At 42.2% G+C, this 24284-nt stretch overlaps 1 protein-coding gene across 3 annotated transcripts in view; it reads left to right on the top strand.

Annotated features, from left to right (window-relative positions):
- The window catches only part of CEP131 (centrosomal protein 131), a 1433457-nt gene that overhangs the window by 68966 nt on the left and 1340207 nt on the right, over positions 1-24284 (top strand). For 2 of the 3 annotated variants that reach the window (XM_044085077.1, XM_044085076.1), the window contains exon 1: positions 21298-21725. The exons of the other annotated variant lie outside the window; for it this stretch is intronic. In XM_044085077.1, coding sequence (XP_043941012.1) covers positions 21678-21725 — 48 coding nt within the window. In that variant the 5' untranslated portion in view covers positions 21298-21677. Of the gene's footprint in view, positions 1-21297; positions 21726-24284 lie in introns of those variants that run through there. 3 annotated transcript variants of the gene reach the window in all.

Here is a 24284-nt window from a genome sequence, read left to right as displayed (position 1 = left end):
TCAACAATCTGAATTGAAAGAAGTACAGGATTTGTTGCACGCCACCGAGCAGGTGGGCAAACATACCTTACAATGTGGGTTTGATTCTTTAGAGGCCTCCTGCAGAGCAACTGTCACTGGATCAGTTATATGTAGGCATGCCTGGTTAAAGGAACAAAGTCTGCCTGATCATGTTAAAGTAAAACTACTGGATGCTCCCTTACAGCAGGATGTTCTTTTTGGTGTTAAAGCAGAAGAAGTTTTAAAGAAACTGGAAGATAAGGCAAAATCAATGCAGACAGTCAAAGATTTCCTACAAGTACAAGCCCCTCGCTTCAGCAGAAACTGACCAACAAAAAATTGGTCCTTTCCAGCCACTGACAGGCCTCAAAGGGGTAAATACAGGCGCCCAAGGGGCAGAGGACAACCACAAGCTCAGTATAAGCCTCGCCAATGGGGCACTCCAACCCAGAAGGGAGGAGAAGACAGGTCTCAACCCACCAGAAGGCAAACTCAATGACTTGCACCTCAGCTGGCCAAACAAAGCTCTTTTGTCAGCCCCCTTGTGGGGAAAACTAGCACTATTTGCAGACAACTGGCACATGGTCACAAAGGACAAATGGGTCCTAGACATAATTTTACGAGGATACAGATTCCACTTTCACACCTTGCCAATAAAAAGAGGAATGCCAAACCTGCCACAAAATCAAAGGGCAGAGGCTCAAAAACAAATTACAGCTCTCATGACCATGAGAGCCATTCAGAGGGTACCAACTCAAGAGCAAGGCTAAGGATTTTACTCAAGACTCTTCCTAGTACCCAGAAAAGAAAATGCTTGGAGACCAATTCTGGACCTTTCAATTCTAAACACTTACTTACAAGTTCCCAAATTCAAGATGCTAACACTACAGCAGCTACTTCCCATGTTGGGCAAGGAAGCATGGCTGGTAACGTTGGACCTCAAGGAGGCATACCTGCATGTCTTTATCAGACAAAGTTGCAGAAGATACCTCCGTTACATTGCAGGTTCAACCCATTATCAATTCTCTGCACTGCCCTTTGGCTTATCTACTGTGCCCAGAGTATTCACAAAATGCCTGGCACCAGTAATTGCATGCTGCAGACAAAGAGGAATTCAAATATATCCATATCTGGACGACTGCCTCATCCAAGTAGAAAGAAAAGACATTCTCTTACAACATCTGGCTTTTGTGAAGCATCTACTAAATTGTCTGGGGTACACAGTAAACGAAAAGAAGTCAAAATAAGTACCCTCACAAAAAATGACATTCGTGGGTGCCAGCTTGGACACAATGGCCCAGAAGGCTTATCTTACACCAGACAAGCAATTACAACTGACTCAGTATTTCAAGTCAATGGCAACAAAGACCCAATTAACTGCAAGAAAAATTCTGCAGGCTTTGGGCTTCATGGCATCTTGCATTCTGATAATACCATTTGCAAAACTGCATATGAGGAAATTACAGTGGTACCTAAAAAGCGTATGGTCTCAACACAGCCACAGCTTGGATACAGTGATATCTCTCATTCCCTGCCTTCAACAGGAATTTCTATGGTGGGCACAGGCATGTCACCTCAACAAGGGTCAGCCTTTCACCTTGCCCCCACCCAGGCAAACTATCACAACAGATGCTTCAGACTATGCCTGGGGGGCACACATGGCAGGGCAATGCATTCAAGGCCTATGGACTGCAGAACAAAGAAAACTGCACATAAACCAAAAAGAGATGCTAGCTGTACAGAAAGCTCTGACAGCCTTCAAGGATCTACTACAGCCAGGACAACTTGCAATAAAGATGGACAACACCACAGTAATGTGGTACATAAACAAACAAGGGGGCACACATTCCTACCCTCTTTGCAGGCAAGCAATAATCTTATGGAACACAGCTCTGGCCTACCAAGTCCATTTACAAGCTCAATTCCTGCCAGGACAGAAAAATACATTGGCAGACGACCTAAGCAGAAACATCAAAGATCCCCACCAGTGGAAGCTAGACCCACAAATATTTACAATGATAACTCAAAGATGGAGTCTACCAAATATAGACTTGTTTTCCAGTCCTCAAAACTACCAGCTGACAAAATTTTGTACAAGGACATTCCACCATCAAGCTTGGAAAGTGGACGATCTCTCCTTCAGTTGGAAAAACCTGACAGCATATGCCTTTCCTCCATTACCTCTTCTCACAAAGGTACTTTTGAAGGTCAAAAAGGAGAAACCTCGACTGATTCTCATAGCCCCAGACTGGCCATGCCAGCACTGGTACCCGCTATTGAAGAATATGGCTCACAGCCCACCATGGATATTGCCTCAAATACCTCATTTGCTCACGCAGCAAGACAAGCAGATTCTACACAGCCAGATCAAAACCTTAAACTTGGCTGCATGGCAAATCAATTAAGCATCCCACCAGCCCCTCTTTCACAAGCAGTACTGGATGTTATTCTAGAGGCCATGAGGCCAAGCACCAGGAGGGCTTACTCGGACAAATAGAAAAGGTTTTGTGCTTGGAACCAAGCTAAAGGCCAAGACACAACTCAGCCTCATATGTCTCACATTCTGCAGTATTTAGCTGAGATGTTGCATAAAGGACTTCCCTTCTTCTCAATTAAAATCCATGCTTCAGCTATTTCAGCTCACTACGACACGAATCCACCTTTATTTTCAAATCCTCTTCTAAGGCAGTTCCTCAGAGGGGCAAAAAACATTAGACCACCTAGAAGAGCCCCTACACCAACATGGGACCTCAACTTTGTTCTGGAAAAACTAACGCTACCTCCCTTTGAACCAGCTTTTTCTGCAAACCTTCAGTTTCTATCTTGGAAGACTGCCCTGCTCCTGGCAATAACTTCTGCTAGGAGAGTCTCAGAATTACAGGCACTTATGGCAGTGGAACCTTTCCTCATTTTTCATCAAGACAGAGTTTCTCTATGAACTAATCCTTCCTTCATGCCTAAGGTGGTTTCCAGTGTTAAATCAAACCATCCACCTACCCACTTTCTTCCCCAATCCACAGAACAAAGGTGAGAGACTCCTGCATTCCTTGGACATTCACAGGCAGCTTCGTTACTACTTGGATAAAACTAAGGCTTTCAGAAAAACTGACCAGCTCTTTGTTTCCTATGCTACAGTTTCTCAAGGGAGGGCCATATCCAAGCAAACTATTTCTAAATGGATAGGCCATTGCATACGATTCTGCTATACCCATCATGGGAAACCAGTTCCTCCTACCATTAGATCCCACTCTACCAGGGCAACAGCTACCTCTACAGCCTTTCTCAGGGGGGTTCGTACCAAGGAAATTTTAGAAGCTGCAACTTGGAGTTCTGTACACACCTTCACCAAACACTATCACTTACCTCTTTATTCTAAGTCCAGGGCAGGCTTTGCCACTGCAGTTCTGCAGGGCCTCATTGCCTCCACTAACCCTCTATGATGCCTCCACCCTACCTTAGCTTTGGGACTTAACCCAAGTGTGATGACTGCAGCAGGGTAACACGATGAACATAGTACAGATGTTCTTCGTCTCACATTGCTGCAGTCATGACCTATGGGTAGTCCGCTGTCCTCGGTCGGCCCGAATACCAAAGGGCTAGACTGGCGTCGGTCATTGTCGCTTGGATCTGACGTCAGCACGCAGTAGTACTTAAGCGCATGACCGACGCCATATCCTCAGTCTTTCTTGCCGCGTGGTCCGAAGCAGAAGCAGTGTTTGCGAGTGCCGTTCGGCGTTCTGAAATTTTCGTTTTCCGAGTTTCAGACCGAAGACCAAGTTGGGCTAAGTACCCCATTGGGGAAATTTTTGTTTTTTCTTGTCTCAGTTATCCGGATGTCAGAAAAAGTCAATAATTGCATTTCTTGTGGGAAACAGATACCTCATAGGGATTATCATTCTCTCTGTATTCCTTGCTTAGGGCCTGAGCACGACGTAGTCGGGTGTCGCTTTTGTGCTAGATTTAATAAGCGCACCATTAAGCGAAGGTTAGACTGTGCCAGGCTTGTTTTCGGTAAGCAGTGTAACTATAATATGCCGTTGGATCCTCCGACGCCCGCTACCGCTAAGAAGCGCAAGGATAAATCCTTGAGGTCTAAACCGGATGAGTCGTCCGTTGCGGACGCCGGTTCTTCGGAGCCTCCGGTTGAATCTATGGATCCTGCCGAGGGTTTGGCTGAACCCCAGGAGGAACCTTTGCTTTTACAAGAGTTGGCCTCTCAGGAGTTAGGACAGGCCGAGGGTACTTCTCAGGTTTCAGTAGTTCCACCCTTACAAAAGGTTATTAGGCCTTCTACTTCAGTGGCTAAAGGCCATGCTAAGGCCAAAACTGGTTTTGTTGGTCCTGGACATTCTTCTAGCTCTCCAGCCCCTGTTCCTAAAAAACATATGTTGAAAGTGGTGGAGGATTTGATTACTTTGATCAGGGGTTCTATGCCCCCCCCCAGAGAAAAGGCCTAGGGTGGAAGCAGATTTAGAGGGGATGGATCATTCCTCGGACTACTCTGATTCATCAGCTGAAGAAATTCAGGATTTTCCTTCCTATTCTGATTCGGAGGCAGAGGACTCCTGTCCTTCTGCTTCTCCTCCAGAAGATTTTTCCTTTTCTGAAACTTTACATACCATGAGGGAGCATTTCAAGTGGGAAGGTCAAGATTTTTCAGATTCTCGGAAAAGGCTTAGGGAATTTTTATTTCTGCCACAACATAGGCCCTTGGCTATTCCTCCTGTCTTAGATGTTGTTCAGGATGTGTTTTCTGAATCTTCCCTTAATCCTGATTCTCTGCCTCCGGCTCCTGTTAAGCCTGACAGGTATTACAGAGTTCCAGAAGCACATAAGTACTTGTACAAGAGTCCTAGGGCTGATCCGGAAACCATTATTCAAGGCCCTAAGGGTGTTAGGGCTTCTGTGGCTAAGAATCCAGTCCCTTTGGATAAAGATTCTAGGGCATTAGATAGGTGGGGGAAAAAAGTGTACACCTCCTCTACGTTGGCTATGAGGGCTTTGAATTGCCAATTTCATATGCTGAAGTATCAGAACTTTTTATTAGGGCAATTGAAATCTAAGGTGGATGCCTTATCTGAAGGTATAGAGTGTAAGGAGCTCCAGGAGTTGGTTCATGCATCTGATCAGGTTGGCAAGCATTCTTTGCAGTGTGGGTTTGATGCTCTTCAGGCTTCTTCTAGGGTGGCTGCTACAGGTTCAGTTATTCGTAGACATGCCTGGCTTAAGGATCAAAATTTGTCAGAACATGTAAAGACTCGAATTTTGGATGCTCCTCTTCAATCTGAAGTTCTTTTTGTTCCTCCTGTGGAATCAGTTTTGAAAAAGATAGAGGATAAGGCTAAGTCTATGCAGACAGTCAAGGATTTTTTGCAGGTGCAGCCCCCTAAGTTTAGTAGGAATTGGCCTGCTAGGGGATGGTCTTACCCTTCTTCGGATTATCAGCCTAAGGGCAGGTCTAGACGTGGTAGAGGCAGGGCTCACGCTCAGGGTTCCTTCAGACCTAGGACTTGGAGTTCTCCTGCACAGTCTTCTGGTGAGGGCAGGGGTCAGTCCTTTCGTAAGCAGACTCAATGACCTGTATCTTCCGCTGCCAGACCCTCCCTTACTGGCAGCTCCTCTAGGAGGAAAGTTGGGACTTTTCAAAGAAAACTGGAATTTGATCACACAAGACAAATGGGTGTTGGATATAATAAATCGAGGTTACAAGTTTTATTTTCACACTTTTCCTCCTTTCCAAGGCATGCCGGATGTGCCTCCTCAGCAAAGACTGGAGGCTCAGAAGCAGATTTCTTTACTTTTGCAGATGGAGGCGATTCAGGTGGTCCCTCCTGCAGAAGCAGGTCTAGGATTTTATTCTCGTCTATTCCTGGTGCCAAAGAAAGGAAGCACTTGGAGGCCAATTCTGGATTTGTCCATTCTCAACACCTACTTGGAAATTCCAAAGTTCAAGATGTTAACATTACAACAACTTCTGCCTATGATAGGCAAAGATCATTGGATGGTAACCTTGGATCTCAAAGAGGCCTATCTTCACATCCCTATCAAGCCCAGCTGCAGGAGATTCCTGAGGTTTCGGGCTGGTACTTCACATTATCAATTCTCTGCATTGCCCTTTGGCTTATCTACTGCGCCCAGGGTGTTCACGAAAGTTCTGGCTCCGGTGATTGCTTTCTTCAGCCAGGGAGGAATACAAATTTATCCTTATTTGGACGATTGCCTGATTCTTGCTCAAAACAAAGACAAATTACTACAGCATCTCCAGTATGTAATGACAGTTTTAAGGTGCCTAGGGTATACTGTGAACGAAACAAAGTCCAGTCTAGTGCCCTCTCAGGACTTGTGCTTTCTGGGTGTGAGACTGAATACAGCCTCTCAGATGGCATTTCTGACCCCGGACAAACAAAGAACTCTTCCTCTCTATTTCCAGCAGTTATCAGTAATGTCCAGGCTGACTGCAAGGACAGTCCTCCAAGCCTTCGGGTTCATGGCATCTTGCATTCTAGTACTTCCCAATGCCAAACTGCATATGAGGAAGCTACAATGGTATCTCAAAAGTGTGTGGACTCAACACTGCCACAGTTTGGACACTGTCATTCGGATTATACCTTGCATCCAGAAAGAATTGCTTTGGTGGGCTCAGGAATGTCACCTAAACAAGGGACTCTCTGTGTCCAGACCAGAGGCGAGTCAGATCCTAACGACGGATGCCTCGGACTTGGCTTGGGGAGCACACTTCAATGGAAAATGGATACAAGATATGTGGCCTCCCAAACTACTACATTTGCATATCAACATGAAAGAGATGTTGGCATTTCAATTTGCTTTGATGGCATTCAAGGAACTCCTTCAGCCAGGACAGGTGTTGATACAAACAGACAACACAACAGTCATGTGGTACATCAACAAGCAGGGGGGAACCCATTCTTACCCTCTTTGCAGACAAGCAATGATTTTATGGGAGACTGCTCTGGGGTTGCGAATCAATCTTCAAGCAATGTTTCTGCCAGGAGCACAGAACTCCCTAGCAGATATTTTGAGCAGACAAATGGTGGATCCCCACGAGTGGAAACTGGATCCTCAGATTTTCAAACAATTGACTGTGGCTTGGGGAACTCCAGACATAGATCTATTTGCTTCCCCACTGAATTTTCAACTTCCAAAATTTTGCACAAAGATGTTCCACCCAGATGCTTGGAAAGTGGATGCTCTGTCTTTCAGTTGGAACAACCTTCACGTTTATGCTTTTCCTCCTCTGCCTCTTCTCCCCAAGGTACTCCTGAAAGCAAGACAGGACAAGCCTTGCATGATTCTAATAGCGCCAGATTGGCCACGTCAACATTGGTATCCTCTGCTGAGGAGTTTAGTCCAGGAACCTCCTTGGCCTCTACCACAGATTCCTCATTTGTTGTCCCAGTCAAACAATCTTTTTCTCAATGTTCAGGTGCAGTCCCTCCATCTGACAGCCTGGTGTATACTGTGATGGAGCCGGTGGAGTCTCAGCTTCCTCAACAGGTTTTAGATGTCATTTTGGAAGCTAGGCGGCCTAGCACTAGAAAAGTTTATGCTGATAAATGGAAGAGATTTTTTCTTTGGAGCACTGCTAAGGGTTTTGATGTTTCAGTGCCTAATTTGAGTTTTGCACTACAGTACCTTACTGAATTACTGGACAAGGGTTTGTCATTTTCTTCTGTGAAAGTTCATGCTGCAGCCATTTCTGCTCACTATGCTTGTGACCCTCCTTTATTTTCTCATCCTTTGTTCAAACAATTTCTTAGAGGGGCAAAGAATATAAGACCCCCACGTAGAGCTCCTATCCCTTCCTGGGATCTCAATTTTGTTTTGGAGAAACTTACTTTACCTCCTTTTGAACCTGCAGCTACGTCTGAACTGAAGTTTTTGTCTTGGAAGACTGCTTTTTTGTTGGCCATTACTTCTGCCAGGAGGGTATCTGAATTGCAGGCTCTCATGGCAGTTGAACCTTTTTTGATATTCCATAAGGATAGAGTTTCTTTGCGGACTAATCCTACTTTTATGCCTAAAGTGATTTCTAATGTGGCCTTGAATCAGTCTATTCATTTGCCTACTTTTTATGCTGAACCCCAAAATAAAGGGGAAAAAGTTTTGCACTCTTTGGATATCCATAGGCAGTTACGTTACTACTTGAACAGAACTAAGGAGTTCAGACAGACTCAACAGTTATTTGTCTCTTTTGCTTTGAATTCACAGGGGAAAGCTGTTTCTAAGCAGACTATTTCGAAGTGGATTGGTCATTGTATTGCTTTTTGTTATTCTCATCATGGGAAGGATGTCCCTGCTGGGATCAGGCCTCATTCTACTAGGGCTACTGCCACTTCTACTGCTTTTTTGAGGGGTGTAGCTACTAAGGATATTTTGGAAGCAGCTACTTAGAGTTCTGTACACACTTTCACTAAGCATTATCATCTCCCTCTCTATTCCAAGTCCAGGGCTGGGTTTGCCACTGCAGTTTTACAGGGCATGTTAGCAGCCCCTAATTCTTTGTAATTTGCTAGCCTCCCTTTTCCCTAGCTTTGGGATTCTACCCATAGGTCATGACTGCAGCAATGTGAGACGAAGAACATAGTACAGTTTTGTACCTACCATAAATGTAGATGTTCGAGGATCTACATTGCTGCAGTCCTCTTTTCCCTCCCTCCTTCCCCTCTAAAGGTTGGGGTTGCTGGGTTTTGTTTGGGGATATTCTTTGCTTACACACTGGGGGTTGTTGGGCTTTTCCTATTTTTGGCTTTGGCCTTCTCTTTTAGGCCTTCTGACATCTGGGGCAAGAAAGACTGAGGATATGGTGTCGGTCATGCGCTTAAGTACTACTGCGTGCTGACGTCAGATCCAAGCGACAATGACCGACGCCAGTCTAGCCCTTTGGTATTCGGGCCGACCGAGGACAGCGGACTACCCATAGGTCATGACTGCAGCAATGTAGATCCTCAAACATCTACATTTATGGTAGGTACAAAACTGTACTTTTTGTACCTACCATAAATGTAGATGTTCGAGTGTTCACCCTGCTGCAGTCCAGGTTACCCTCCCTCCAACCTCTCTGATCTACTGGCTAAATCTATGCTATGCTTTTCTGATGTATTTGCTTATAGCTGAAGGGATTTTGTGTTTGTACAGTGTTTACACCTTTTGGTACTAATTTGGATCACCTTTTTGGGGGCACCTGACATCTGGGGCAAGAAAAACTGAAGAAAATGGCGTCAGTTGCAATATATGTACCCCTGGCGCACTGACATCAGGGATGAGGCGACAGCAACCGACGTCGGACCAAGACTTTGGAAATCCGGCCGACTGCGGGACCGCCTGACGACAGGATAACCCCAAGTGTGATGACTGCAGCAGGGTGAACACTCGAACATCTACATTTATGGTAGGTACAAAACTGTACTTTACTTCCCTACTTTGATGGAGAGTTGGTGTCTGTGACTTTCTCATAGGAAAAGACTGCTGATAGCCTTTGTACATCACCAGTACTTGCAGCCTTTTTGGTTGGAATTGCCTTAGAAGCCTCTTAGCAGATAAGCAGAATGGTGATATATTATATATATATATATATATATATATTTTTTTTTTTATTCAGTATCCCAATAGATAGCTGTTTACTTGATTGCTTAGTTTTGCGTTTATAATGGTGAGTCTGATGTTGCAGATGTTCTTTGTGTTTCACTGTTGCAGTCATCACATTTGGGTCATCTGCTTGCAGTAGCCCTCAGTCGGCCTGATTATCAAAGTCTTGGGTCCTGCGTCAGTTGCTGTCTCATCTTCCATGATGTCAGGTAGTCAGGGGTATAAAGCAGGTAGCCGATGCCATTACATCAGTCTTTCTTGCCGTGCGGTGCCCGAAGCAGAAGCAGTTCGCAAGTGCCGGTTGGCTTACTCCCGAAAATTTCATTTTCAAGTTTCAGAACCGAAGTCTTCAACTAAAGCTAAGTACCCTGTTGGGGAAACTTTTTCTTGCTCTTTACCGATGTTAGTAAAAGTCAATAATTGCATTTCTTGTGGAAAGCAAATACCTCATAAAGATTTTCATTCGTACTGTATTCCTTGCCTAGGCCCTGACCACGAAGTACTTCGCTGTCAGTTTTGTGCCTTATTTAACCAACGAACTATCCATTGTCGGTATATTTACGCTTCTAAATATTTCGGTTCTTGGTTCAGTTATCCAGATATGTCTTTGGTAAGCCATCCGACTACCGACGTTCCGAAAAAACTTAAAGATAAAGACAGAGACAGGCCGCCTAGGTCCAAAGCTGCCGATGATGCTTCTCCTAAGCCAGTCGCCAGTTTGCCTGTACTCAGTGAGGTGTTTTCTCAGCCCCTGATACCCGCTACTTCAGATTCGCAGGCCTCTACTGAGACCCATTCAGAGTTTAGTATGCCACGAGATGCTTAAACTGTGGAACCTGCAGATGTCTCTACCTTGGATGGGTCCGGAGCTGCTGTGCAGGCACCGGCTTCTGAGGGTGTATTCAGGCCTACTGACTTGCATATTAAACCGGCACCACCTTCTTCTTTAAGGCCTAAAATTTGAACCATGCCTAGAAAACTGACGTCTAGAATGCATGCTCAGGCCTCTCTGCCTAAAAAACAAATGATAAGAATGTCTGAAGACCTTATTACTGTAATCAGGGGAAGCCAGCCCTTCCCTTCTGAGAGACCTAGGACTGAATTTGCTTATGACTCTTCTGACCAAGATTCTGAAATTTCTGTTTCTTCTGATGACCAGGATTTATCCTTATCTACCTATGAGGATTCTGATGCAGATGACTCTATTCCCTCTGCTTCCCCTCCAGAGGATTTCTCTTTTGGTGAAACCTTGCATACTCTTAGGAAGCATTTCTGCTGGGAAAGCCAGGATTACTCTGATTCTAAAAAGAGGCTTAGGGATTTCTTACTCCTGCCTCAACACAGGCCTTTAGCTATCCCCCCTGTACTGGACATTGTTGATGATGCCTTTTCTGAATCTAGTTTGGCTCCTTATTCTTTACCGCCTACTCCCAGAAAACCTGATAGATATTACAGGGTTCCTGACTCTCACAAGTTCCTTTTTAAAAACCCTACTGCAGATCCTGAGACCATTTCACAGGGACCCAAGGGCATTAAGGCTACTACTGCCAAAAATCCTACCCCTTCTGATAGAGACTCAAGGGCGCTGGATAGATGGGGTAAGAAGGTATACACTTCTGCAACCTTGGCCATTAGGGCCTTAAACTGTCAGTTTCACATGTTAAAGTATCAGCAACATATTATTGGATTGCTTAAACAGAAAATGATGTTGATTCCTGACTGTGCTGAAAATAATGATTTACAGGATTTAATGCATTCTGCTGAACAAATTGGAAAACATACTTTGCAATGTGGTTTTGATTCATTAGAAGCATCTTGCAGGGCAGCTGTCACTGGGTCTGTACTTAGAAGGCATGCTTGGCTTAAGGAGCAATCTTTTCCAGGTCATGTTAAAGCTAAATTGTTGGATGCTTCCTTAAATCAGGACCGCCTTTTTGGCAACAAAGCAGAAGAAGTTCTTAAAAAATGGAGGAAAAAGCTGAATCTATGCAAACTGTTAAAGATTTCCTACAAGTACAGCCTCCAAGATTTAGTAGGCATTGGCCCTCTAAGAATTGGTCCTTTCCTGCCTCTTCCAGGCCTTCTCAGTCCAAACCCAGAACCAGCAGAACACCCAGGCTTCAGTCCCAGGGTATGCACAGGACTAAGCAGTGGGGGGCTCCCACTTCCAAATCAGGGAGTAGTAAGACTCCCCCCATGGTAAACTGTCCCAATGACTTAACTTTAAAAGTTCCAAGCACGTCTCAACTGACTGCTCCTTTAGGGGGAAAGATTGCTGTGCAGGCAAAAAACTGGGAACTCAATACCCAGGACAAATGGGTTTTAAATATAGTTTCCCAAGGGTACAGATTTCACTTCCACACATTACCAACTCCAAACGGTTGGCCAGATCTACACCCAAATCAGTGGGCAGAGGCTCAAAAGCAACTTCTCTCTCTCTTAAGCATAAAGACTATTCGGACTGTACCAGAAGAGGAAAAGGGACAAGGTTTCTACTAAAGGCTTTTCCTGGTACCCAGCAAAGACAACTCATGGCATCCTATCCTGGACCTTTCCTATCTTAAACACCTTTTTGGTGATTCCAAAATTCAAGATGCTAACTCTTCAACAGTTGCTTCCTATGCTAGGCAAAGATGCCTGGTTGGCAACACTGGATTTAAAGGAAGCCTACCTGCACATTCCGATCAGGGAGTCTTGCAGAAGATACCTACGCTTCAAAGCAGGCTACATGCACTATCAGTTCTCTGCACTGCCCTTTGGCTTATCTGCTGCGTCCAGGGTATTCACAAAGTGCCTAGATCCAGTCATTGCATTTTGCAGGCAAATAAATATTCAAATATACTCATAACTGGATGATTGTCTAATTCAGACAGAAAGCCAGGACATACTTTTGAGTCATCTGGCATTTTCACAAAAGGTGCTAACTTGTCTGGGGTGCACCATAAACGAAAATAAATCACATCTGTCAGCAAATTATATTCCTGGGAGCAAGCTTGAACTCAACTTCCCAGATGGTTTTTCTCACGCCAGAGAAACAAATTCATTTGACAACTTACTTCAAACTAATGGCCGCAAAAACCCTGCTATCTGCAAGGCAAATACTGCAAGCCTTGAGGTTCATGGCCTCCTGCATTCTACTAATTCCATATGCAAGACTGCAGGAAAACTACAATGGTATCTAAAATGCCTATGGTGTCATCATTCTCAGGATCTAGAAGCAATGATTCCTATCATACCTTGCCTACGGTTAGAGTTCCTTTGGTGGGCAGAGGCCTGCCACCAAAACAAGGGACTACCATTCACTCTGCCCCCTGCCACCCAAACCCTAATAACAGACATATCAGACTATGCATGGGGGCTCACCTGGCAGGGAAGTGCATTCAGGGCAAATGGAACCCAAGTCAAATACACCTGCATATCAATCAAAAACAAATGTTAGCTGTACAAAATGCTGGCAGCCTTCAAGGACCACATTCTTCCAGGACAATTAATGGTAAAGACGGACAACACCATTGTTATGTGGTACATAAACAAGCAGGGGGGTACCCATTCTTACCCCCTCTGCAGACTAGCCATGGCTCTGTGGAACACAGCCTTGAGCTACCAAGTGCATCTACAGGCTCAGTTCCTGCCAGGAAAACTAAATACACTGGCAGATGAACCAAGCAGAAATCTCATGGACCCACACAAGTGGAAACTGGAACCAAAGACTTTCAATATGTTGATAAACAAATGGGGGAGCCCAGATGTAGACCTGTTTGTCTCACCCCAGAACTGCCAATTGGACAAATTCTGCACAAGGACTCTCCACAAACACGCTTGGAAAGTGGATGCTCTGTCCTTCAGCTGAAAAAAATCTATCAGTTTATGCCTTTCCTCCTCTGCCTCTCCTCTCCAAAGTACTACTAAAGATCAAACAGGACAAACCAAGGATGATACTGATTTCACCAGACTGGCCACATCAGCACTGGTACCCCGTCTTGTGCAGTGTGGCACTGCTGGCTCCATGGCACCTGCCTCAGACCCCTACCCTGCTTTCACAGCAGGAGAGCCAGATTCTGCACCTTCAGCTTCAAACCCTGAACCTGGCAGCCTGGCTAATTACCTAATCTCTCTGTTACCATCCCTCAATAAACAAGTGTTGGATGTCATTTTGGAGGCAAGGAGGCCTAGTACTAGAAAATTATGCTGAAAAATGAAAAAGATTCTGTGCCTGGAACCAAACTCAAAGGTTGGGCACAGCAGCACCCAATTTACTTCAGATTCTTCAATACTTAACTGAGATGCTTCACAGGGGCCTTTCTTTTTCCTCCATCATAATTCACGCCTCAGCCATTTCAGCTCATTACAACACAGAACCACCCCTCTTCTCTCATCCACTGCTCAAGCAGTTACTCAGAGGGGCCAAAAACTTAAGGCCACCCAGGAGAGCCCCAACTCCATCCTGGGACCTTAACTTTGTATTGGAAAAACTCACCCTTCCTCCTTTTGAGCCAGCTGCAAGTGCAGAGTTAAAATTCCTTTCTTGGAAAACGGCCTTCCTTTTAGTAATCACTTCAACAAGATGGGTATCTGAATTACCGACCCTTATGGCCTTATGGCAGTGGAGCCTTTCATTGTCTTTCATGTGGACAGGGTGTCCCTCAGGACCAGTCTCTCATTCATGCCCAAGGTGGTATCCAGTGTGGCTGTTAATCAGTCTATTAATTTGCCAACATTCTTTTCTAATCCACAGAACAAAGGGGAACGGATACTGCACTCCTTAGATGTGCACAGACAACTTAGATTTTACTTGGACAGGACTAAACACCTCAAAGGAAATCTGAACAACTGCTGGTGGCATTTGCTGCAGGGGCAGTGGGGAAGGCTATTTCAAAGCAAACCATTTCTAAATGGATAGGCCGTTGCATTCATTTCTACTATAAGCACCATGGAAAACCTATCCCACAGGGGATCAGAACCCATTCAACTAGGGCTGCATCTACCTCTACAGTCTTTCTCAGAGGTGTCCCTACCAGGGACATCCTAGAAGCTGCTACCTGGAGTTCTGTACATACTTTCACCAAGCATTACCATTTGCCAATTTTCTCTAAATCCAGAGCTGTCTTTGCCACTGCAGTCTTGCAGGGCCTTAATAGCTGGTCCTAATGCTATCTGAATTCCTCCTCCCATCCTTAGCTTTGAGAATCTACCCAAATGTGATGACTGCAGCAGTGAAACACGAAGAACATAGTACAGTTGTGTACACTTACCATAAATGTAGATGTTCGACTGTATTCACTGTTGCAGTCCTGGTTACCCTCCCTCCAACCCCCTGACTTCTTTTGGCTATACTTCTACTCTCCTTTACTATGCTTAAAAGCTTTTTGGTGTATTTGATTTTTTTGTTGGAGCTATAACCTTGTGTGTGTGTGTGTGTGTGTGTGTGTGTGTGTGTGTGTGTATATGTATATATATATATATATATATATATATGTATATATATATATATATATATATATATATATATGTATATGTATGTATGTATATATATATATATATATATATATATATATATATATATATATATATATATATACATACATACATATATATATATAAACTGAATCCCCTTTGAATGACACCAAAAACTGAGCCAGTTATTGAAATTGATCATCTTTTGTTTATACTGTGTCATCATATTGAAATTGATCATCTTTTGTTTATACTGTGTCATCATTCTAGGTGAGGGTAGTATGCTGCTGAAGACTAGGGACATAACTGCCTGGGACACTTACTCAGAGCTCAACCATGTCTCTGTTCAAATAGTCCAGTGAGGTACATCTTGGATCATTCACACCCGCATGAACTATAACAGCGTCATAACGGTACTTGTTGCTGAGACACCCGAGTGCATGCATGATCTGACGAATCCTGGCACCAGACAAGCAGCTGATAGTGACTTTCTCCTTGTCCAACCTGGTGAGTGGGAAATTTGTGTGCCTTTCTATTCTGTCTCCAGTGACAGAAAAATGTGTTTTTTGAGTGTTACGCCTTACTGGCTTGGTGGGTGAGACACTGGCATTGCTATCTCTCATGGGTGCTGTGGAGACTGTGTTAGTTGTAGCAGTCTTGTGTTTTGGAGGTCTCTGGTGTTTCGGTAAGTTTTTCGATGCAGTAGTCACTTGGCACATGGAACTGTGCAGTACTTGCACAACAAGATGAGCAGTACAATGTGTGGCTCATTGAGACAACGTATTTTATTTGTATTATGTATTTAAAACAAACCCAATATATTACAGGGCTGGCCAGGAAGAGCAGGATTGTTGGATGTATTTATTTCCTGATTACAGCAGGGTGAAATGCATTTGCACAGTTAGGAATTGGCTTGCTGCAGTACAGACATGGTGATGAGCACAGTCCTGATGTTGCTTATGTCACTGAGTATCTATGTATGCACATATACTGAAGGAGAGGAAGATGAACCTTTGAAGAATGCCCTTTTCTAGGTGCTACAAGCAGGGTGACTGTTGACCATTCTGTGTTACAGAGTTTCTAGTAGTAATATTTGGAATGTCATAGTTTCTAGGTTAGTTTTTTTATAGCTCTTTTGTCAACTGGGATCCTTGAATTACAGACCTTGTACATCCTGTCTGCATGATTGTGTAATTTTGCTAGGTGCTTTTCTTTCCTCTCACATTTCAGACATGCCATAGGTGAATTGGGGATCCTAAACAGCATCCAGGCTTAGCTACATTGTCTTGCCCTGTTACTGCTTGGTAGGGTCCGGCTTATGTATGAACGTGAATTGGATTAAGTGGCTAATTAAAGTGTAAATGAATAACCAGGTGTCTTTTATTTATTTTTTTAGTAAAACAAGTGCTAGTCTGACTTTTGCTGTGAAACATCAAAGTTCAGGATTTCAAAATGTGGATTTTTAAAACCTCAATTCTTCAACCATAATCTTAAAAAGACCATCCCTTCTGAACTACAGATAAACAGCATAAAGGTGTGTTGTTAATTAATGTGGGAGTATACAGGGGAGCGTTCCCACTTGCACCTGTCCTTCTTTAATATTCTGTTTTGGAAGTCATCATTTACTCTGGACAGTGGCAAGGTGACTCTAGGATTATTATTGGATTCCAGACCATATAATCCTGACTGTGGCTCTGCAGATTTGTAGCAGATACCACTTCTTGCCATTTGCACAGGTGTATCTGGACAGGTATAAGTAAAATGCATTTTAACTGGCCAGAATGTGAACGTATGAATATCTGTCAAAATCATGGAGTTGTTGAAGAAAAATAGTTTTAGAAGTGGAATGGGTGCAAATCAAGGAAGCATAGCTGGAGAAAAGTGATTTAAACATGCATAACAGTATTTAGTTGTTCAGTGATCTAGTCTGGTACAGATCTCAGAAGAGATGGAAATGGAGAAACTTTCCATTCAGACTCCAAACATGCTTGTTCATCTGACCATTTAAACGGAGATCCCAAGCAAGGCTGTATATTTTTTTCCAGGAGTCCACTCCATGAATGAAATGCCATCCATTGCATTTATTCAGGGGTCTCTTAACACTTGAGCACTTGTTTTCCAGTTCATTACTGTGACATTTGTTAAAATCAGCATGTTTGCATTTCTCCAATGTCTTCTGGTGACTTTGTAATTTAAGTTGCTCTCTTGTACCAATTGCCTCAGAAGTTTTTGAAATGCAGCCTTGTATAAATATATTGAGAAACTTTTAATGAAACTGAACTAGAAAGATGAGTATAAAATGTTTGGTTTTAATAAATGTGTGTGTTTGTTTGTGGTTGGATTAATTTTCTTTTCATGTTCTTTTAATTCTTTAGATTTTACTGGGACTAATAGAATGGGTGACCTGTAGTTCTCACCCTGATTGGAGAATGAGCGTTCTCCAGCAGGATGTTAATCTCTGCAGGTAATGGCCACTGAAAAATGAGTCCGTCGCTTCACGGCAGCATATTAAGCTGCTGTGGAGCTCAGACTGAAAAAAAAAAAAAAACTAACAGCCACCATTATTTTATGCTCGCTAAGCAGCTTTTTTGCTGTTTAGTGAGTGTAAAATAAAAAAAATAAATAAAATAGTGTGTGTGAGAGTGTATGCATGTGTGAGAGTAAGACACAGTGGCTGATACAGTGAAACAGAAAGTGTATGTGTATGCGTGTTTATGTTTCTGAGTGTGTGAGTTTGGAGAGAAAATGTGAAGAGCGTGATTGAGCGATCCCCTGGCAGCAGCAATTGAGGTTTGTGTACATCTCAATCTCTTAGGCATACCTCTCAGCCTGTTAGCACAATAAATTTGGATAAAGCCTGTCATAATGGGGGCACAAATGCACAGAAATAAGGGCCCATTTTAAAGATTGCTCTTATAAACTTAGAAAGCTGCTAGAATAACAGCATTTGTGTTAGCATGCATTTTCTGAAGGCATGAAGTCTGACACTCTGCCATTATTTAGTGACTTTAACCTTTAGATCATCCCAGTGATTTATCAAAAAAACACATTTTTATGAGGAACAGACCAAAAATATGAGGCAAAAATCTGTACAGTTGAGATGTTTGCTTAGGTCAAGGTGTCTGGGTAAGCCAAAAATAAACTGGGTACAAAGGCTCAAAATAGGAACATATTTTAAATGTTTTGCGTTAGCATGCATTTTCTGAAGCAGAGATGTCTGTGTGTCTGTGTGTGAGAGAAAGAGTGAGGAGTGAGATCGACCACTGCAGCAATAAAGAGGTTTGCATATCTGGACCTTTCAACTGGAAGAAATCTGGATAAAGCTTAAAATAAAGGGGGAACAAAGGCTCAAAATTAGGAACAGATTCTAATTATCGCTCTCATAAAATTACAAACTTGCTTAAATAAAGGGGTTTATTTTAGCATGAATTTTCTGAAAGGAAATAAAAGTCTGAAACTCAAATGTACATCATTATTTAGTAACTTCCATCTCCAATGACTGTCAGTAAACCAAACATTTTAGGGATAAGGGACTTATAAATAAATACCTAGGTATTTTTTTAAGTGTTATATTTTGGATGTAAAATGCTTCTTCCAACACCATTAACATATACTACAGCAAGTTTGAAACCTTAGGAGGAAGAATTATTTTACATCAGAAATATTTAAAACAAAGACAACCCCCCCATTAATATTCCAAAATGTGCACGCTGATTGGTCAGCATGCCCATTGTAAGTCAGACTTATACTAATGGAAAAAGGTCCGTTCGCCCGGACTTTTTCCATTAGTATAAGTCTTTTTTTTTTTGTGTGTGTGTTGGACAGCAACGAAGCACGGCAGTGCTCCGTTGCTATTATCTCGCTATGTTAAACAAGTTTAACATAGCGAGATAGCTTAAAAAAAGCAACAGAGATCTTTTTTCTCCATTGCTTTTTTTAAAGTGGTCTCGCTATGTTAAACGAGTTTAACATAGTGAGACAGCTTTAAAAAAAAGCAACGGAGAAAGGAAGATCTCCGTTGAATTTTCTAACGCTATCTCGCTATGGTAAACTCTTTTAACATAGTGAGGCGAGTTTTTTAAAAAGCAACAGAGATCTTCCTTTCTCCGTTGCTTCCACACACAGCTCTGATGTACTGCGTAACCATAGGCATGAGCAGTACATCAGAATACCGGACAGCTGCGGAAGGGCAGCAAAGAGGCATTATACAATGCCATTATTTAAGAAAAGTAAGTATATTTTTTTTAAATAATGTCATTGTATAATAGCAGTAACCCACTTCTGGGTGTGGGTAATGCAGGATTTACCAACAGTTGTCTTTGTTTGGCCACTCGGGGCTTCGCCCTCGTGACCAAACCACACCAACCCAGGCTTAGTTTATTGCTTAATTATACAATGACTGTCCATTGACATTCAAAAATGAGCATGCTGATTGGTCAGCCCAACCAGTGTGCCTGTTGTAAATTGAGCATATATCAATGGAAAAAAGTCCAGTCGCCCGGACTTTCTTCCATAACTATACGTTATAACTTTTTTTCTTCACCATAAGAAAAAAAAAATAGAAATTGAAACAGTCTGGAGGTATGAGAGACAGGAATGTTCTTCAAAACTAAAGAAACATACTTGATTTCTCTTGTATTTTCTCCATCCTTTCTCTCTCTATTAATATTAAAGCCTTGCATCTCTCCTGTCACATGTAAATATGCAGAATACTGGTGTAATACAGCAAAAAGAAACACGGAGAGCAGAGTTTTTCTTCACTTCAGAAAGTAATAAGGACAAATTCACATTGCAGCCTTCAGATTCGAACCCACCCTAGACTGCATTGGCTTACTTAACTGATGTAGCTAGAAATTCAAACCATTTTCTGTACCTAGGAAATGAATACAACTGGTTTCCATAATTTGGGCATTGTTTTGCTGGTACTCAAAATATTTCTCCTGCAATCATTAAACCAGTTGGACTTTTGAAACTTAAAAACAAGTATACCTCAAGAACAATCCCCCGAGGTGACAGCGCAAATGTAAGGTCAAGAGGTTTACCTGCCAGAAACAGCAGCATTACCGTCATTTTTTTCATGTAGTTTTTTATTTTTAGCTTCTGTCGTACCTCTTAAGTGTCCAAAAAAAAAAAGGAGCAACAGAGATCTTCATTTCTCCATTTCATTTACACCGTACTGATACAGTGTACGTGTGGGAACGAAAGTCTCATATGCATGTGCAGTGCATCAAGAAAGCCCCAGGATACCGGTGAAAAACGCAAAAGAGCAGCACACCATCTTTATACAAGGACATTATTTTTAAAAGGTAAGAAACTTTTTTCTTAAATAATGTCATTGTATAATAGCAATAACACACAGCTGGGTATGGGTAATGCTGGATTTATCCACACCCAGCTAAGGGTTATTGCTATAAGTAATATAGTAATAAAAAATTAAGTAAGTAAAACACAACGATTTTACAGACAGCCCATTCTCTAAGTACAATAATGCCCTCCAAGGTGTGTGTGATTGTGGAAATAATGCCCTTCCAGGGGTGCAGAGGCCCTCTGCCAGTGGTGTCGTACTGAACACCCCTGGGTGAGCGTTATTTCCACAGTAACATATACACCCTGTTGGCATTATTGCTTGCATGTTAAATGAGCAGTTACACTGTTTCAGGAAACAGTATTACATTTGGATGTTAACTTCTACTGCTTGACTGACCTGTAGACAAAAGGGGGGAAGCTAAACTATAAATGTTGTCACCAAATAGAGGACAATTTTATTCATTGTCTTTTTTTTTTTCCCTTAGGAGAAAGAGGTCTATAGGAGGGGGGAGAGAGACAGATATACAGAGAGGCGCGAACAGTTCTCATCCTTCCCTGATTTTGACTTAAAGTTTAGCTCTGGCCTTGTTAAAACTGTTGACATTTGTAGAAAAGGAGGTGAATTAAGCTTAATAAGTAATGAAAATAGCTACTAGAGTTATAGAGTTCTTTTACTTCAGAAATGTATATTAATTCACATTCTGTTATTCTCTCAATGTCTGTAGTTAATAGGATTAACCTTTTAAGTGTCCCTGATTATTTCTAGATTTGTCCCTGATTGGTTGAGATCTCTCTGTCTCTATCTCTCTCTTTCTCTTTCTGTGATATTCACATACACACTTTTTGACGACAGCTGTGAAGATATGTTTATTGATGCTACAGTGTATTTTCTGAATATGGGCATTTGACATGAAGCTTTTACACAAAGCTATTTGGTCTTCTTATGCATAGTGTCTTTGGTCATTGTTTCACAAAAGACATATCTTTTCCAAGAGACATTAGTTACCCAAAGATGTGTGGAAAAAAAAGAGAGAGAGAGAGAGAGCACAGCACTATGAAAGGAGCATGATGGAATGCCTTTGTGCCTCATTGTTGAAGCAAGGGAACAGCAGGCTCTGCAGGCCCCAGAAGGAAATTTTAAGCATGCTCACGATTCATGCTGTGGAGCTCAGAACTGAACATGGACATTCCTGGTTTAGTCATGGCTTTTATATGTTTCAAACTTTGGCATTCTGAAGTCATTTGAGATCACTAGAGAGAAGGCATTAGTGAAATTTAACCCTTACTGAGCAGTTTCCTTAAATGTTACAATGAACAAGCACAGACCTGATGAGACAAGCAAAGAGTTCTATGTGCAGGTCATTTTTATTTGTATATGTAAACTGTAATTTGTGAGTGTTTTTTTTTTTGTTAGGAATTGTAGTATTTTGGAAAGATCTTCTGACATATGCATACACACACACACACACACACACACACACACACACACACACACACACACACACACACACACACACACACACACACACACACACACACACCATTTTTTTTCAAAACTAGAATCTCTTTTCTAAGATGAGAGTTTCTCTCTTTAACTGAGCATAGGCTGTTTACAGTGGAGGAGGAATGGGGAGAATGCTTTAGACATCCATGATTCAGTGCCAGCAAGTCCCAGTACAATACAGTTCCCACAGAGGCAAACGAGAAAGTAAGTAGTGTTATAGTGTGTGTTCTTTGATTGAAATCTTAGTAGAATGTCATCAGTATTTAAGTAAAAGGTGAACAAATTCACTTGTACAATATTTTTATAGTGTCATTTATACTTAATACTTGATATCATTTATTATATTTGAACTAATCAAAACATGGACAGCAGTTAAATGTTCCTTTTGCTACAAGGAAAACTATCACTTCATGAGATTGCACCAGTTGTAAACATAATGTTTTCTGATGCTTGCATCAGTGTTTTCAGGGTTGTGGGGAAGCCATATCCTGTTCTGGTAAGCCCATGTGTATACAGCAGAGAAAATGGTCGTCAGCCATCAAAAATGCGGGCACACATTTACAGGCAGGTTGTCTTTGGAATGTGAGAGGAAATGAGAGACCTTGAAAATAGGATCTGGACACAGGAAGGGAGGGATTGCAGAGTCCACACAGGAAGCACCCCAGCTTGGGACATTGGAATAATGGTTACGATGTCTACCTTACAAACACAAGGAGCAGGGTTTGATTCTTACATGGGGCAATTGGCTAGGCTTGAAATGGCCTGCAAATGCAGTTAGCCTAGTACTAATCTATGAACTAAGTGAAACATAGAACCAAGCTTTATAAGACAGAAACATTAACTTCTGAACCATTAAATATACATGGTTTTCTGCGTGGCAAATGCAAACATGCAAAACATGTGCAGTGATTATAGATGAGATATCTGGAAAGCACATGTAGTATGGACTGGTTGCTGACTGAGAGCTGATGTATCAAAAACAATTCAGAACCACTTCAGGTCAGCTAATTTGGTATTTAGTAGACCTCTGGAAAGAACAGAACAAGCAGAGAAGAGGATGACTGACTGAAGTAGGGAGTATGACAGAAGTGTGTGCGTGCGTGTGTGGGTGCATGCGTGTGTGGGTGCGTGCATGTGTGTATGCGTGTGTGCATGCGTGAGTGCGTGCATGTGTGTGTGCATGTGTGTGTGTGTGTGTGTGTGTGTGTGTGTGTGTGTGTGTGCGTGTGCGCGTGTGTGTGCTGAGGGGAAGTGGAGTGGTTGGGGAGTTGTGAAGGAATCCTACTATTGACAAGGATGGTGAGAGTGAGGAGAGGAGATTTAAATGGTTGAAGTACCTTGAATAATGAGTGAAGCTTGTGAATGTTTACATAGGTTATTACTGAGAGTAGTGATGATAAACGAATACAAGGAGTCCTTGTGTATTGAAATTAACTCTCTGGTCTGTGATGTACAGGGAAAATGACCTAATTGCAACCCAAATGTTACATGTGTGATAAGCGGCTCAGGTATGTTAAAGCTACGGAGGGTAACATGGGAGTGACCATCTTACTCTGGCTTGTCTATCCTGGGGATGAAAATTGGTTGGCCAGCTAATAATGAGGCTGTTCATTGGTTCTTGGTTTTAATTCTGTTTTGCTCTCTCAGACTACCGAACTGTGATTTGAATGTAAACATTCTGTAAAGTGTCTTGGGAGTTGATTACAGGATGACAGTGTAAATGGATGTGTTTTTGGAGAGACTTTCAGTAAGGCAGACTCTTGAGTCTGTCCTAACCTGCCTTTTTTGTTTTAATTTTTTAACATGTCTGTAAAAACAGACCTTTGTTTGCGATACCCCTTATGTTTGCACCATATTCTTCTGTTTATACTTCATGTTTGAGATCTGATCTTTTAGTGATTGAAGTGAGATGCAGTGATTTGTGCACTCAAATGGTCCCACCAGCATGATAGTACAATTTCCAACAAAGTGATTTATTTTGCTTGAGATGGAAGGGTAAGTGATGTGTATACTTCATTTTTTGTGGTTTGCAAGTATGTTTTCCCAATAAAAAGGAAGAATTGAAATGTATGATTGCAGTTGATAGAGCTTTAAAAATGTTTTTTTCCCATAAAAAGTCATAAAAAAGATTATCACAAAGACGAGTTGAGTTGCCCAAGAGGAAGGGCACATTTACACATTAGGGCATGACTGATTTATGGTTTAAGTATATAGAAAGTGAGGAGATTTTAAGCCTGCCTGAAGTGGGTTGTGACATAAGGACTAGTACTGGAAGAGGTAGACAGATTTAAGAACAATGCAAAAGAATTAGTCTGATGAGAAGAGATGCACTGGTTATTTAATATGCTGTTTGTTTTGTATTTAATAATTATGAAGTTGTAGCAGGACCAAATGACATGCAAAGGTAAATTAC

Source organism: Protopterus annectens, chromosome 10.part0 (assembly GCF_019279795.1).
Source record: "Protopterus annectens isolate FY-2018-M chromosome 10.part0, PAN1.0, whole genome shotgun sequence".
NCBI classification, from domain to species: domain Eukaryota; kingdom Metazoa; phylum Chordata; order Ceratodontiformes; family Protopteridae; genus Protopterus; species Protopterus annectens.
The sequence above is the reverse complement of the archived record's forward strand: the minus strand, read 5'-3'. Positions and strand labels throughout refer to the sequence as shown.